The sequence below is a fragment of the Pseudonaja textilis genome, chromosome 2, assembly GCF_049901715.1.
Source record: "Pseudonaja textilis isolate UNSWEBS1 chromosome 2, rPseTex1.2, whole genome shotgun sequence".
NCBI classification, from domain to species: domain Eukaryota; kingdom Metazoa; phylum Chordata; class Lepidosauria; order Squamata; family Elapidae; genus Pseudonaja; species Pseudonaja textilis.
Genome location: NC_141991.1, coordinates 121,530,245 through 121,545,173, shown reverse-complemented (window position 1 = coordinate 121,545,173; position 14,929 = coordinate 121,530,245). Strand labels below are relative to the sequence as shown.

The following is a 14,929-nucleotide window of genomic DNA, read 5'->3' as shown; positions in this document are numbered from 1 at the left end:
ATACAATCCTATGGATTAGCCCATCCTCACATAAACCAAACCTGATTTTTGGGGGAGCACGTTGGCACCTAAAATTCTTGGTTTATCAATGAGTATGGTATATTATGTAATACAAACATTGTACAAAGCCACAAATCATAGCTTATAAATTACACATTTTACTTTGGGCATAGGTTTAGTAAAAGAATCATAAATAAGCTCTCAGAATTTTTTGTAACTATTTTTGTATCACTCACTCAAAGGCATTTTACATTAGTGATGTAAAATTAACTGGTTTGATCGTGACTCACGGTTGTTTTCCTTTCTATTGTCTGTGGAACACAAAGAGGACCGTGAGCCAAAAATGTTGCTTTCCAGCTTGCCGGGAGAGATGTATACTTCTGAGATAACCCAGTTGAACAATTTTTAAAAATCTTGTGGTACATCTAAAATGAAATAAAATAAAAGTCTAGCACCTCCTCTATAATTTAATACAGAATTCTTCAACCTTTCGGGCTTGGTGTACTGGTGGGGGTGGGGGGAGGGGACGTTTCCACATGAGTGGCTAGCAAGCCCGTGCGCATATAGGTCCATGCGCGCAAGTGGCAGTCACGTGCAACCGCTGCTCATGAAAATGCAGCGCAGGCACAGCATGCATGTGGGGATGCGCGCGCACGGTCACCCACCATTTCCACGGCCCAATTCCTAACACTTCATGACCCAGTGGTGAGTTGCAGCCTGGGTGTTGGGGAACCTCTGGTTTAGTACATATACTTGCATGGAGGCTTAAACACACACACACACACACACACACACACACACACACACACATCAATGATAGCTAGGGAAATTATACAAAGGACGCATTGGAAGTTTTTCTGGACAGGTTACCCTGTATTTGTGAAAATGAAATTCTGTAATTACTGTAGTAGGCCTCTTACCTAACCGGTATCCATGTTGGTGTGTTGATACAGTGGCTTGTCTGGTTAGCAGTTGAACCAATATGTGCAGAAAGAGACACATCTAGGCCCTGAACTTGAAAATTTATGGCAAGAATAGAGTGGGTAATGATGTGGTTTGAACCAGGGGTGGGATTCAAAAATTTTAGCAACCGGTTCTATGGGCATCGCTTAGTTGGTGGGCGTGGCTTGGTGGTCATGTGGTTCGGTGGACGTGGCTTGGTGGTCATGTTTTTGCCTGGGCTTGGCCAACTCAATATCAGTCACATTGAGGCATGCATCTCCTCCCCGGCCTCTTATGACTGTGGGGACGCTGCAACAGTCGTAAGTGTGAAAAATGGTCATAAGTCACTTTTTTCAGTGGCGTTATAACTTTGAATGGTCACTCCACACAAGGTACCAGCAAAGGAGCGGGAAAAAACTCCAGAGAAGTTCCTGAAACAGGAAGTCTAGTCTTGCCAAGAATGTAATAAGGGTTAACGGAGAGGCAGTTTCTGTAAGCAACACCAGAATGTTTCCTTCCTGCCTTCCTTACAGGATTAGGCCAGTAATTTCTTCTAACAACCCGTTCTCCAAACTGCTTAGAATGTTAACAACTGGTTCTAGCGAATAGGTGTGAACTGGTAGAATCCCACCCCTGGTTTGAACCCAGGACCCACAAAATGGAGTGAAACAAGCACTCCCATCAGTGAGAAAATCAAGATCCAGGGTGATTCATTTAAAAAAAAAAATCACCATCAATATACTGGAGCAGAGTCAGAAGTAACTAAATTCTCTAGGACTTCCAGTTTGCAAGGCTTCGGCCGCGGCAAAAATCCATGATCGTGTGCGGTTTCCACCGCTGGAGTGCCCCCGATCCAGCTGGATTTGGGGGCTATGGTTACCCCGTAGAGGTAACTGAAGACGGGAGATCCGGCAGGGGTCTGGGGGAATCTCAACCCCCTCCTCAACTGGCTTAACTCCCTTTTCCGAAAGCATTGGAGCAGCGGTCAGCAATGGCTGCCACAAAGAAGCTTTCATCCGGATAAGAATGTGCAGGAGGAAGCTGAGAAGTGAAAGTTTTTGGCTGACCGGGATAACAAGTAACATTTAAATACCCTGGAATTTAAATTTTATTAAAGATACATCGCTCCCAAAGAAGATCGGAAAAAGCAGCGAATGAAAGAAAAAAGGGAAAGTTTGTTTTTTCTCACTCTCCTTCCTTACGGTGATAGCAGATGAATGAGAAATCGGAAAAACCCGTTTTGGCATCAGCAGGTAATTAAATTGGAAAATTAAAGCCAAGGGGACAATAAAGATTTCTGAACATTCTGAACTTTTTTTTTGCTATAAGTGGGAAGGGAGAGGAAAGGAATTAATATTAAGACTTTGCTGGAGGAGGCTGCTTAGAATCTATAAGACTAGAGCTAAATTGTAACAAGACTTCTAAAAGATATATTTTAATTGGAACTTTGCAACTGAACTGTAACCCCAGGAAGAGAAAGTAGAAAAAGAAGAAAGTGCTAAATGAAACAGTCTGTGTGTATTTGGATTGCTTGGGACTTTTGGAAATTATTATTTGAAAGATTAAAAACATTTGGGTTGTTTAAAAATTTTTTCACAATGGCATTACTTGTTGATGAACTGAAAATGGAATTTAAAAAGCTAAAAGAAGAGGAACAAGAAGGGAAGGGCTCTTCTGGATCTGTTTTCCATTTTTTAGAAATGGCGATTTCTACCTACCAGAACTACAAGAACAAGAAGATTGGGATGAAGAAGAAGCCATCTTTAATGAACAAGCAACTTTAGCTGGGGAAGAAAAGGGAAAGAGGGGAAAGAGAATGGAGAATTTAAGACTTAAAAGGACAACCAAAAAAGGGAAAAATAAGGTGAAAAATTGATACAATATCAGAAAGCAACAGAAAAAAGGAATACAGAAGAGAGTGGAGATTAAGAGGGTGGAAATCAAGAGACGGGATAAAAAGGCTAGATTGGAGAAGAAAGGAAGGGAAAAAGGGAAGAGAAGTTACAAAGCTTTGAAATAAGATGTAAAGAAACAGGATTCATTCAGAGATAATAGGTAAAAATATAATTAAAAAAGAGATTCTGCAAAAGTACATAAGACTGCATTGTTGTATTTGATATAATGTTAGAAAATTGTAATATTATATGATTATAAAATGGGATAAAATATTAAAAGGAAGATGTAAAATGCTTAAGACTTAACAATAGAGTTTAACTTGCTATGGATTATTGATTTAATTATATTATAAACTTATTATTCTTTCTTATTTTAAAATATAGTACGTAGCTTTAGAATGTACTAAGCAGAAGCAGAATGAACATTATATATTATTTTAAGTGTTAAATTTAGGGGAAAGATATAAAGACGTCATACTTCAATCAGTGATTACAGGAAAAATTTTGTGTTAATGAGAAAAGATAATAGATAAATGAAACAGAACAGACAAAAGATATAAGCATAATGATTTAAATTGAGATGAAATAAATAAAACAGAATTAAGAGAGTGAAAAGAGGGGAGAAGCTATATAGAAAATGTAGAATGGTAAATAAGATATGAAATGGTATATAAAGTGAGCATGAATTCGAATTTATTTCTGTACAAAAAGATGTAACCTGGCATTAAGCCGCTTTCCAAAAAGAAGTTTTATGTTTTTATGTTTTGTGTTTTGTTTGTGTATGTTTGTTTATTGAAAATTAATAAAAAAATTATAAAAAAAAAAGAAGTAATTAAGTTCTCTTAAAGTGAGTGATTAGACTTGACTTATGACCACAATTGAGCCCAAAATTTCTGTTGCTAAGCCAAATGGTTAATAAATGAGTTTTGCTGCATTTTACGACCTTTCTTGCCACAGTTGTTAAGTGAATCACCGGAGTTGTTGAGGTTGTTAAATGAATCGGGCTTCCCGATTGACCTTGCTTGTCAGAAGGCCGTAAAAGGTGATCACTTGGGGCCTTGCAGTCATCATAAATATGAGTCACTTGCCAAGCATCTGAATTTTGCTCACATGACTACGGTCGTAAGTGTGAAAAGCCACCATAAGTCACTTTTTCCAGTGCCAGTGTAACTTCAAGCAGTCACTAAAACGAACACTTGTAAGTCGAGGTCCTCCCTGTACCCTGTGAGATATATCGGCTCCAGAGCCCGTGGAAGAAATTCTGAAAGGCGCAATAGTTTCATGCTCCCATTGAAGATGACTTCATAAATTGTGATTAAGCAAGCTGTGGGGATGGCATAGTGTGAGAGCCAGCCTATGATTTAGGGATCATAATGCGGATTACAAGGATTAGTGCAGTAATTAGTTAGAAATACCTGGCACGGCCTCCAGCTTTTGGAGTCTGTCTCTTCCGGGGGTTTGAACCCTCCAGGTTTCTTGTCGACTGGCCTATACAGCTTTCATCTTCCTCTCTTAATAAAGCTCCATCTGTGTTTACCTTAGAGCAGCCCATTAAGGGAAACCTTTTAAGAAAGGCTGCCTGCTCTCCTTGGCTAGGGGTACTTTAATCTGGTAATGAAGACATGAAATAAAAAGCTACCCGGGTCATTTGGTTTGGAACTCAGGATGCTCCTTTTCTGTTTGAAGGTTAATTTTGGGGCATCGTAGAGGAGGTGGAAAAAAAACAACCACTTCTTCCTGCCTGACTGCATAACACTCTGCTAGGTCATCTCTCAGGCGGCAACGCCAAAGCACATCATACTACAGGATGCCAGCTGGCTTGGAACAATTTTGTTTTGCTCTCCTGCTTCCCTTTTGGGCGAGAAGAGGCTGTAACCCCACAAGCTGTTTGTTCCTCTTTTCAGACAGAACAGGGCAATGGGAGTGGGATTGATATGAAATTGAAGTCGTGGCTTCCTGCTTTAAAAAGAAACTTCTTGCCTGCCTCTTCCTTGCTTTCTCCCAGCCTTTGTTCTTCCCCTGCTTTCACTGTGGTTTCAGTAAAAAAAATTATTAAGAATTTTGAAAAGAAGGTAAAACAAGAACTAACATAAAGTAAAGAAAGGGGAAAAAATGAAATGAAAAATAGAAGCAGCTTCCAATTTTTTTTTGCAGCAAACATAACTTACAATGGAGTATTTGGCAGTGTCTCAGGCTTGATTGGTTTTTTGCAAACATTTCATTACTCAAACTAACAGTATCATCATCCTCATCATCATGTGTTTACACTGATTATGTTACCTAGTTTGGATAATGAGCTGTCTGCAAAAAAAATCACGCTCAGAGAGTACTAAGGATCTCACAGTTCAACCCATGAGCTACAGATATTCTCTTATAAATATATCTACAATTACAAAATTACCTCTTACTCAAAGCTTTTTATTTTTTTCAGTTTCATACAAAAAGTCTATATGGGTGAACAATAAACTCAGATTATTGCCTTTTCCCTAACCAAGGAAATTAGTTTGGCCTTCTTTACAGCATTCATCGTTTTCAGTATACTTCTGTATTTCTAAAGACTGGAACCTTGTTTCTGATGTAAAACTGAGATGCTACATATTTGTGGTCATCTTTTTTACTGTTGAAATTCCCTGAAGGGGATTGGTTACTTTTTGGTAGCAGTCTCTTTTTTATAACTTCAATTCTTTGATATGGTTAATCAGGGATTGGCAAATACTCTGGAATAGATTCTGTGAGAATTCAGCTCTATTGGCTAGTACGGCGGAGGGATTTTGGAAATCCATCCTATCTGGATAGCACCAGATTGAAAAAGGATAGTGTGTAACTTTTGTCACATTTTAAAATAGGTTTATACTCTAGAGTGTACGGTGGGTTAGGAGCCTGCAACATTTAATCATCTCACAGAAGGTTGCTTTCTTTCTTGAAGAACAAAATTTTGGAACCTAAGAATGCAAAAAGATGAACCTTTAAATTAAACCTGGTATGTTTTCAGGAGCATCACCTGAATGTCCTTGGCAGCCCAGTAAGCCTATCATGTGGCAGATGAAACATCCGGATTTTCTTTTTATATAACTACTACATGTTGGGGCTGGAGAGCAATTTAATGCTCATTCCACAAAAAAATAGCTGGAGGATTATTTTGCAATGTTTCTTTGCCTGGAGAGCTCTGACCCTTCAATTTTCAGATTTAGGCTCGTTTTGTTTACATAGCTTTACTGATGGGACCTTCTTTTCATGCTTTGTTTTGTTGTTTTAACTTCTAAATCCTGTTCTCAGAAATGCACGTATTTGAGAGGGTGTGTTTTCCATTTTATGCGAAGTTACTAGAGGAGGCAATGTGGCTTCAACTGGAAGAATGTCTGACCAGGGGAAATCATCATTTTTCACTCTCAAATCTTTTAATCGGAGGTGTATTTATTTTTTAAAAAATACTGCTGGGCTTCCTTCCCTTGATTATAATATTCTGAATATTGAGAATGAGCTGGCAATGGAATAGCTAAGATATTAAAAAAAAATCAGAAATAGAGCAGTCAGACTAGAAGAAAGGATGAAACTTGTTGATCCACTCTTCTTCCCACTTCACTTTTCCGTTCACTCTTTTCAGTTGTAAGCTTGACTTGAGGGGGATGGGATGACTTCAAAATCTCCTTTAGAAGTCACATTTCTTTCCTCTAATTTCATCTGGGTTCCCTAACATACTTTTAAACAATACCTGGGAAGGGGCGATGATTTAAAAGCTGGAGAGAGCAAAACAAAACAAGGAAATATTAAAGCAGGAAATTGTCAGCCTTTTCCTGCAAATGCAGCCCACGTGCTTACATACCAGATCTAGACTGGATTCAAAGATACATAAAGCAAAGATGGTGGTAGAGATGGCAGCAGTAATGGGATAGGTTTGAAGAGCACCAAAACTGGAAAATCTGGGAAACCACACTTATGACTGAGGGAAACATCAACGTGGGTGACAAGAGAGAATAATTGCAACAGAGAAACCGTTTCAGGAAAGTGTTGAAAACGCCAGTTTTTCTCAACCTGCTGGCTGCTTGTATTTTGAAGTAATTTCATAAGGAAATGTTGATAAAGGAAAATGAGAGAAAAATTGAATACAGTGATGGGAATAGAATGGTTTTGCTAAGCAACTAGGATAGAGAAGATGATCCTACAGTATCCCAAATTATGTTCTATTTGCCCTGGATGAAGTGGGTTGCATATCCTCAAGAATGCAAGTCACTGGGAAGAGATAAGGATGACTCATGACCAACATCTCATAACCAGTTTTTCCTTCTCCTCCCACAGATCTGCACCCTTCTTTTTGGCAGCCTCTACATCCTGTGCTACTTCATCTTAACCTATTTCAAAAGGCACACAGACTTCACTACAGGTAACTGGGAAGGCAGGCAAATCAAGGTCATTTCTCCCCTACCTGAGTGGGTGGATTTCAGTGCCAAGAATTCTCAACAAAGGCCAGATCTACTGGGAGCCGAAAATCATCTGTCCAGGTGGTGTCTAGGCTTGGGAAAGCTGTTCTAGATACATGGTTTCAGAAGGCAGATTTATTTATTTATTTGTTAGATTCCAATTTTGTTAGGTGCCTTTTCTTCAGTTTTTCTCATTTTTCCCAGGAGCAACACCCCTATGATGTGGGCTGGGTTGAGGAAGAGGGATTGGCCCAAAATCACTCAGGGATTTGAAGATAGCCTAGAACCTGAGTCTCCCCTTTGTCCTTCCTAGTCCTGAACCACTATACTACACCACCACTGAAGTTGTGGAAGCCATACAGCAGGGGTCCCCAACCACCGGTCCCCGGAATAATTTCTACCGGGCCGCCGGTTTGCTGGGCGCCGCCATCTTGTTTTGATGAAAAAGTGCTTCCGGTGAGCTTTTCTGGGTAGAAAGCAGCGTTTGGGTGCTGAAAGAATCCTCGCCTTGCCATGCGTGCTGATGCCGGTACCGGGCCGCGGATGATTTTGTGATGCCGGTACCGGGCCATGGCACAAAAAAGGTTGGGGACCACTGCCATACAGGACATGACCTTTTAGAGTTTAGGGGAGAATGAAGCTAGCAGTTTCCCTTGATTTTAAGATTTCCAAAATATGTGTCCTGCTCAATTATCACAAATCAGCGGAGTTCACATTGCACTAAATGCTCTTGTTTAATCCTGGTTTTGCTGAACAATCCGCAATTTAAACTCACCAAGGTTGAAACACTACAGTGGCTGAGTTCACATGTAGTATTACATTATGTCAAAATAAGGCAGATTGCTTCATGCCTTAGTGCACTGTGGGAATCCAGCCTTCTGGTATGCATGTGTTCAAAGTGAACATCTCTGCTGCAACAGCATTTGCATTGGCAAAGGTTTGGCCTTTCCAGGCAAACCTCTCTCAGCTAGATGAATGCCAGAAAATCATTGGCTGGATTATTGCTTCTACAATTCCCAGAAGGAAAAACCAGTCCTAGGTCAGCATAATCATAGCTGTAATTTTGATAGATCCAGGAGGACATCAGATTGAGCGAAGGTTGTACTGTCATAAAGTCTTGGATGCTTCTGTAACAATCCCATTAATAAATTAAGATTCTTCCCTTCCAGCAGAGAAGAACTTATTTGTTTGATTATTAACATCTCTATCAGCCAGTGTGAAACTGGATGATCTTCCATAACTTTTGTCAACTGCTTTGTATGAGCCTCGGAGCATCTATGTCAAACTTGCAACTAAGCCAGTTGATTTTAGCAGGATTGGCAAATGTCCCTTTGCAACCACTTGGGAGTCTATAAATTGTTCACAAAACAATGGAAGAGTGGACTCTGTGGGCTCCCTCTGGTTAGCTCCCTCAGGCTTCAACTCTTGAGTAACTTCTGTGCAGAATGCCTGCAAATGAAGCTTTGAGAGACAATACACCCTTTCTGCTCCAAATGGAAAGATTTCGTCCCCAGAGTTCTCCTGCTTTGTACCAGCGCTGAGGTCTCTGGACCCAGTCCCTGTAGAAGGGCTTTTTGTCTTTTAAATTAAAGTTTGTTTATGCTGCTGCTAGTTTAGTTGCCCTGACAGCAGTTGGCTTAGGGAATATAGCTCTTTTTCCAGCTTAGCAATTTTCCTATTGCTGGGCTTATAGTTTGATGCTGATTGGGCATAAGGGATATGAGGAAACAGTGGGACTTTTAAGATCAAATTGCAGAGAGAGTCTGGTTTTGCTCCTATACCATAACAAAACATTTTTCCTAGATAGATAACTACAGCATAGGGATCCCCACAAAACTTTCCTTGTGCTACTGAAGCCTACACGATTGGGCATCAGATTCATAAGGAAATTTTTTTATATGTGCAGTTCTAACCACCCAGTCTGTTGTCCTATGGCTGGAGAGAGGCATTGTTCACCGCAGTTCCCTAGGGCAGGGATCTCCAACCTTGGCAACTTTAAGCCTGGCAGACTTCAACTCCCAGAATTCCCCAGCCAGCTTTGCCTTAGGGAGCTGTATACAGAACACAACTCCTGGATATTCTACTTTGTATTCTGAATTTCAAGGAAACCACCTTCTCTGAGGAGGGTTGAATTTATCTGCAGAGGATGGAGGAGAAGGAAAAACTATACCATCTCTTTGTGATAGTGAAGACAGAGTACCAGAAACTTCTCTATAAGGGGTTTTTCCCTAACTGAATTGAACAGTAGATTCTGACATCCCTGGTCAACCAGCCTGTTCAGATTGATTGGACGAGTTCTTGTCTTCAGCTGCATATTTTATAATTGATAATACTGGACAAGAAGTAAGTTCTGCTAATCCCAGAGAATTCCTCTCCTAGCCTTCTGTGTTTTCACTGTATTTATGCTGTGTATTACATTTTTCCCTTGCATAAAGTCATGGTTTTGCAATGAGCTAGGGGGACACTTTGTATAAAAGTGAACTGAGGTGGGTTTAAAAGTTGCCTTTGTTTCACTGGGATTCAAGTAGGTCTTATATAAAATGTCCTGTCACCAACATGGAATATAGTAAAGACTAAATGCCATCATTACACTTCCTGTCAGGAATATCCCATGCATTTGGCAATTAAAAGTTTGTCATTGGATGACACAAATTCAGATCTCCACTCCTCCATGGTAGCTGGCGGTAATAGAAGTTTAGAATGATGACTAATCTACCTCACTAGACTGGCAAAGCAAACCATATATATTATTTTGGGTTCTTTGATAGAAAAGTAGCTTTAGGCACGTAGTTTAATAACAGTAATAATACAATTTTTTTTTCTATTCTTTTAGTTGATGAAGATGCTGCGGTCAATCGGATTGCGTAAGTTCCCTCCTTTTTCCTCTTAAGATATTCATAACTTCCCTCTCCCCTGTCTTCTTCCCACTTCTGTGTTTTCCTTTTTAACATTTTATGAATTATTTTTTAAAAATTGAAATGTCCAATAAAAATGCATCCAATTTGGATTTCCCTATCCCACTTTTTGTGTGATTAGGGACACCATTCAAAGGTATTTTCGGAATATGGCCCAGGTAAACAAATATGAGGGGGAATTTTGTATTTCTCTTGGATCCAGGCATTAATGGTAGAGAATGTATTATAGGCAGCCCTGGATACCCCTTCAGGCTTTCAGGAATTCTTGTCCTCTTCAGACATTATTTTTCAGTTGTTTGATAGTAAGATGGGCAGCATATAAATTTAATAAATAAATTAGAAAAGGCATGCTTTTGCATATGTTTATATAAAAGTAAAGCATGCATGTTTTTTCAGATCCACATACATAAGGCATTCATGTGGCATGTTAAGGATACCACAGTATCATACCACCCCGTTAAAGGTTGCATCTAATCCAGAAAGTTAGATTTTAGCTGCCTACCAAGCCTGAAAGGACTTGGGATAAATTAAAATTTGAAAGCCTTATTTATGACTTCAGGCTTCCCTTCATTGGAACTGCTCTAGATTTTGATAAGACTCTTGTGAAAAGAACTGATCCAACAGATGTGTGTGTGAGAAAGAGAGGTGGGGGGGGGAGAGAGACAGATAGACAGACAGGCAGTCAAGCAGACAGACAGAGAGAGAGAGACAGACACACAGAGAGAGAGAGAGAGAGAGACAGAGACTCTTGTCAAACTTTTAGCTTCCTGTGTGAGGTAAACACAGCTTCTCTCTCTTTTCATGCTCAAGTGTCTTATCCTTCTCGTCCTTTGAACATGGAGGCCCAAGAGAGAATGTCTTTCTATTTGGGGAAGAAAATGATAAATATGAGGTATAGGCTCTGGCTTCACTATGGAGCAAGCAGTGTCAGATGGTTGTGGACAAGCATCTTACCCTTTCTTTTGTGCCCTTTTGCTCAGGCTGTGGCTGTGCACCTTCACTCTGGCTGTGTCCCTGGGGGCAGTACTTCTGCTGCCTTTCTCCATCATTGGCAATGAAGTTCTGCTTTCCTTCCCTCAAAATTACTACATCCAGTGGTTGAACGGCTCCCTCATCCATGGTGAGCTCCTTGCAATGCTTCCTCTGTGGGTATCTGTCTCTGTGGGGAGAAGGAAGGAACGTGCCCCTCCCCTTTCTGTGTACTTTCGTAATGGAGAAAACGTGAATAGTAAGAGGGATTAGAACTCTCGGGCGAGTTGTAAAACCAAGTCTCAGCACATGATAGCCCTGAGGTGACTTTGGTTGATCAGAAGGCACCTGAATGGGAGACCAGGGATGGTAAGGTGGACTGGTACATCAGAAAAGCATTTGGGGACATAAGGATGGGAACTCTCTTGTGTAAAACTGCCAGAGAAGGCAGTTTCAATTTAAGGGAGTCTTTCCCTCTTTTTTTTAAAAAAAAAGAAAAGAAAAAAGAAAGCAAAATTAGCACCAACTTTTCTTCTTCAGAGTTCTCTGTGTCTCCCAAATCCTAGCTTCTCTCCTTTGAAAATCCCACAATCACCAACATTTGGGCTGTAGAAGCAAGACCCTGCAGGGTGAATCCTCCCATTGTCTGGAATTGACCCAGTCTGAAAGAAGCCACCTCAGAGCAGGGGCGGCTTAGGGAGAGAACATCACTTTAAACTCTGTACCAAGCCTTTGTGGTCAGTGCATCCTTTCTGCAAAGGTGGATGGGATTTTCAGCTTTGATAGGGCTCTAGGATCTAGCTTGGAGAGGAAATGGGTGTTCCCCACTAGAGTTGGGCCCTTGTGAATCATTCCAGGAGTGGCCCAAATCAAGGAGGCTAGCAGGAGTCCAACAGCAGGAGAGGGAGCAGGGATATATATACCTTTGAGGAGCTGGAGCAGAGGCATAAGGGAATCTCTTTCCTTTTTTTTTTTTTTTTGTTCCTAGGACTCTGGAATCTTGTCTTCCTCTTCTCCAACCTCTCCCTTGTCTTCCTCATGCCCTTTGCCTACTTCTTCACGGAGTCAGAAGGCTTTGCCGGATCAAAGAAGGTACCAGCTGTCTCTTTTTATTTATTTTATTTTATTTAGACACTCACATACACATATGCACACACTTGAATTCCTACACAAAATAAAATTAAAAAAAAACACTTTAAAAAAAGTAGGGTATGAAAAGTGCAAAGCATAAAAGAAAAAAGAAAAATAATAGAATAAAAGTAACTTCCACCTTTCTTCAGTGCAGTTACAAATACAAAAAATAACCTTTTGCTCTAAAATTTAATAGTGTGCAGTATTTCTATATCGTGTACGGTATTTTGAATCGTCAAATTAAAATTTCACTTGATTTCTGTTTCAAGCAAAAAAAAAGTCCAAAAATGGTTTCCACCTGGAAACCAAATAGTGCCAGCTGCCTTTTGAAGACATCTCCTCCTGTTCCCAGTTCTAGAGCGGAAATAACTCTCCCCACTTTTCTCCTTCTGTCCAGGGGATCATGGCTCGGGTGTATGAGACCTTTGTAGTCCTGCTGTTGCTAACCCTGTTGGTGCTGGGAATGGTCTGGGTCGCCTCTGCTATTTTGGACCAGGATGGGGCGAGCAGGGAAAGTCTCTATGGTGAGTTATGGTAGGGGAGGATACACCTCCCACTGCAAGGGGAGATTTGAGCCTCCGGTAGCAGGGAGGGCCCTTGAAGACTGATACCCTTGAATCTACATTGCCAGGCACAGCACTGGTTTCCAAGTTGCCCAAACTTTAGCCAGCAAGCATAAATAATCATCTTCTTATCCCTCATCCTCTCATCAGTGGAGCTGAGTTGTGAAGGAATTGTTTGGTCTGTTTGTCCAATTTTTGTTTGTTAGGCCAGTTTGGTCTAGCAGTTAAGCCTAGGAACCAGGATACGGTGAGTTTTAGCCCTGTCTTAAGCATCAAAAATTGGCTGGGTAGCTTTGGGTCGGTCACTCTCTCTCTCTCTCTCTCTCAGCCCAACCCACTTCACAGGGCTGCTGTTGTGGGGGAAATAGGAAGGAGTATTAGGTATGTTTGCTGGCTTGGGTTATTTATAAACAATGGAGGCAGGATACAAGTCAAATAAAACAAATAAATAAATTAACTGGGTGCTTCCAACCCAAGGTTTTTCATGTAGGCAAAATTCTCCACCACTGAATAAACAAACTTCTAATAGTCTAGCTTCCCTTGGTCATGCCTCATGAAAACCAAGCAGGAAATGAAACACACAACTGAACGGTTGGTCAGCTGCAGATTCAGAAGAACTAGTTCTGCCTAGCAGTGATGTTTGAGATGAGAACAACTCTTCGTATGATTTGTGGTGCATTGGAAATAATTTCTGGAGAGACAAAAGGACCTTCTTCTTTCTTTGCTCAATTCAAAAATGCTTGAGAGCAAGAACCAGTGGTAGTGTAGAGGTTAAGGAGTTTTATTAGAACAAGGGAGAGCCAAGATTCTAGTTCCCCCTCAGCCACAAAAGCTCAGTGGGTGATACTTTGGGTCTGTCATTCTCTCTCAGCTTATTCTACCTCACAGGATTGTTGTGGGGGGAAATGAGGAGGAGGGAATGACCAGAGCCATGGTAGTGCAGTGGTTAAAATGCAGTATCACTGGCTGTTCACTCCATCAGTTCGAATCTCACCAGGCTCAAGATTGACTCTGCCTTCCATCCTTCCAAGGTCAGTAAAATTAGGACCCAGATTGTTGGGGGCAATGTGCTGACTCTATTAAAACCGCTTAGAGGGGGCTGTAAAGCACTCTGAAGCGGTATCTCAATCTAAGTGCTATTGCTATATGCTTCCTTCAGCTCCTGAATAAAATCCATGATATACTGTAGATCTTAGAAGTAATAACTTGGGGTAAAGGTGATCACATGGCTCTTGTTCAATATTTTAATTCCTGCTTTCTGAGAAGTCTCTATTTTGTACGTAGTAGGATCTTCAGCTCAGTCATGGGCAATCTAGAAGCCTTCAGATATGTCTGAATTCAATTCCCAGCTTCCTCTTGTTCTTGGCTCTGATGATTGGGGACTGTTGGGTTTTGAAGTTCAGCAACATCCTTGATATTTCCTAGACCGAGAGGTCCATATTTCTTTCCACCTGGGATGTAACCCGATTGTATTCTTTTTCTCCCATAGATCTCTGGGAATACTACCTTCCCTATCTCTACTCCTGCATCTCCTTGTTTGGTGTCCTTCTGCTCCTGTGTAAGTTTTCCACTGAGTCATGCCTGCTGCTTCAGAGTTTGGAACAGAGAAGGGGTGTTTTTTATCATCTGCTGCAAAGTTCTTTGAATTGTCAATACTGGTAATGGACAATGTCTGTTGTAGATGTGGTCTATTATAGAAGTACAGTAGAACCTCTGGTCGCGAACACTTCCGTTTGCGAACAAATCGGATGACCAAAAGTTTTTACCTCTGCTCATGAATTGGTGCTTGGGTGGCAACCAACCGCAGCGATTTGCCCTTTCGTGGTAATTAGCCCTTCCATGCCACGTCTTTTTTTACGCATATGCACTTCTGGCGACAACCAAACTGGGTGATGACCGAATTCTCAGAACAGATTACGGTCATCACCCGAGGTTCTACTGTATTATGGTTTCCTAGAGGGTTGGTGTTCAACTGGTCAGTTGAGACCCAGCACAGCAACTTTTTCTAGCCTTCTCTGCCTGCATAGGGACTACAACTCCCAGAATTCCTAGTCAGCACAGTCATTACCTGATAGGTCAGAACCCCAACATTCATC

General features: G+C 40.9%; 1 protein-coding gene across 1 annotated transcript in view; it reads left to right on the top strand.

Moving 5' to 3' along the window:
* LMBR1L (limb development membrane protein 1 like) overlaps positions 1-14,929 on the top strand; it is a 35,550-nt gene that overhangs the window by 8,869 nt on the left and 11,752 nt on the right. Inside the window, exons 2-7 of the mRNA XM_026711116.2 lie at positions 7,134-7,218; positions 10,089-10,119; positions 11,151-11,290; positions 12,128-12,231; positions 12,668-12,794; positions 14,323-14,391. Coding sequence (XP_026566901.1) covers positions 7,134-7,218; positions 10,089-10,119; positions 11,151-11,290; positions 12,128-12,231; positions 12,668-12,794; positions 14,323-14,391 — 556 coding nt within the window. The remainder of the gene's footprint in view (positions 1-7,133; positions 7,219-10,088; positions 10,120-11,150; positions 11,291-12,127; positions 12,232-12,667; positions 12,795-14,322; positions 14,392-14,929) is intronic.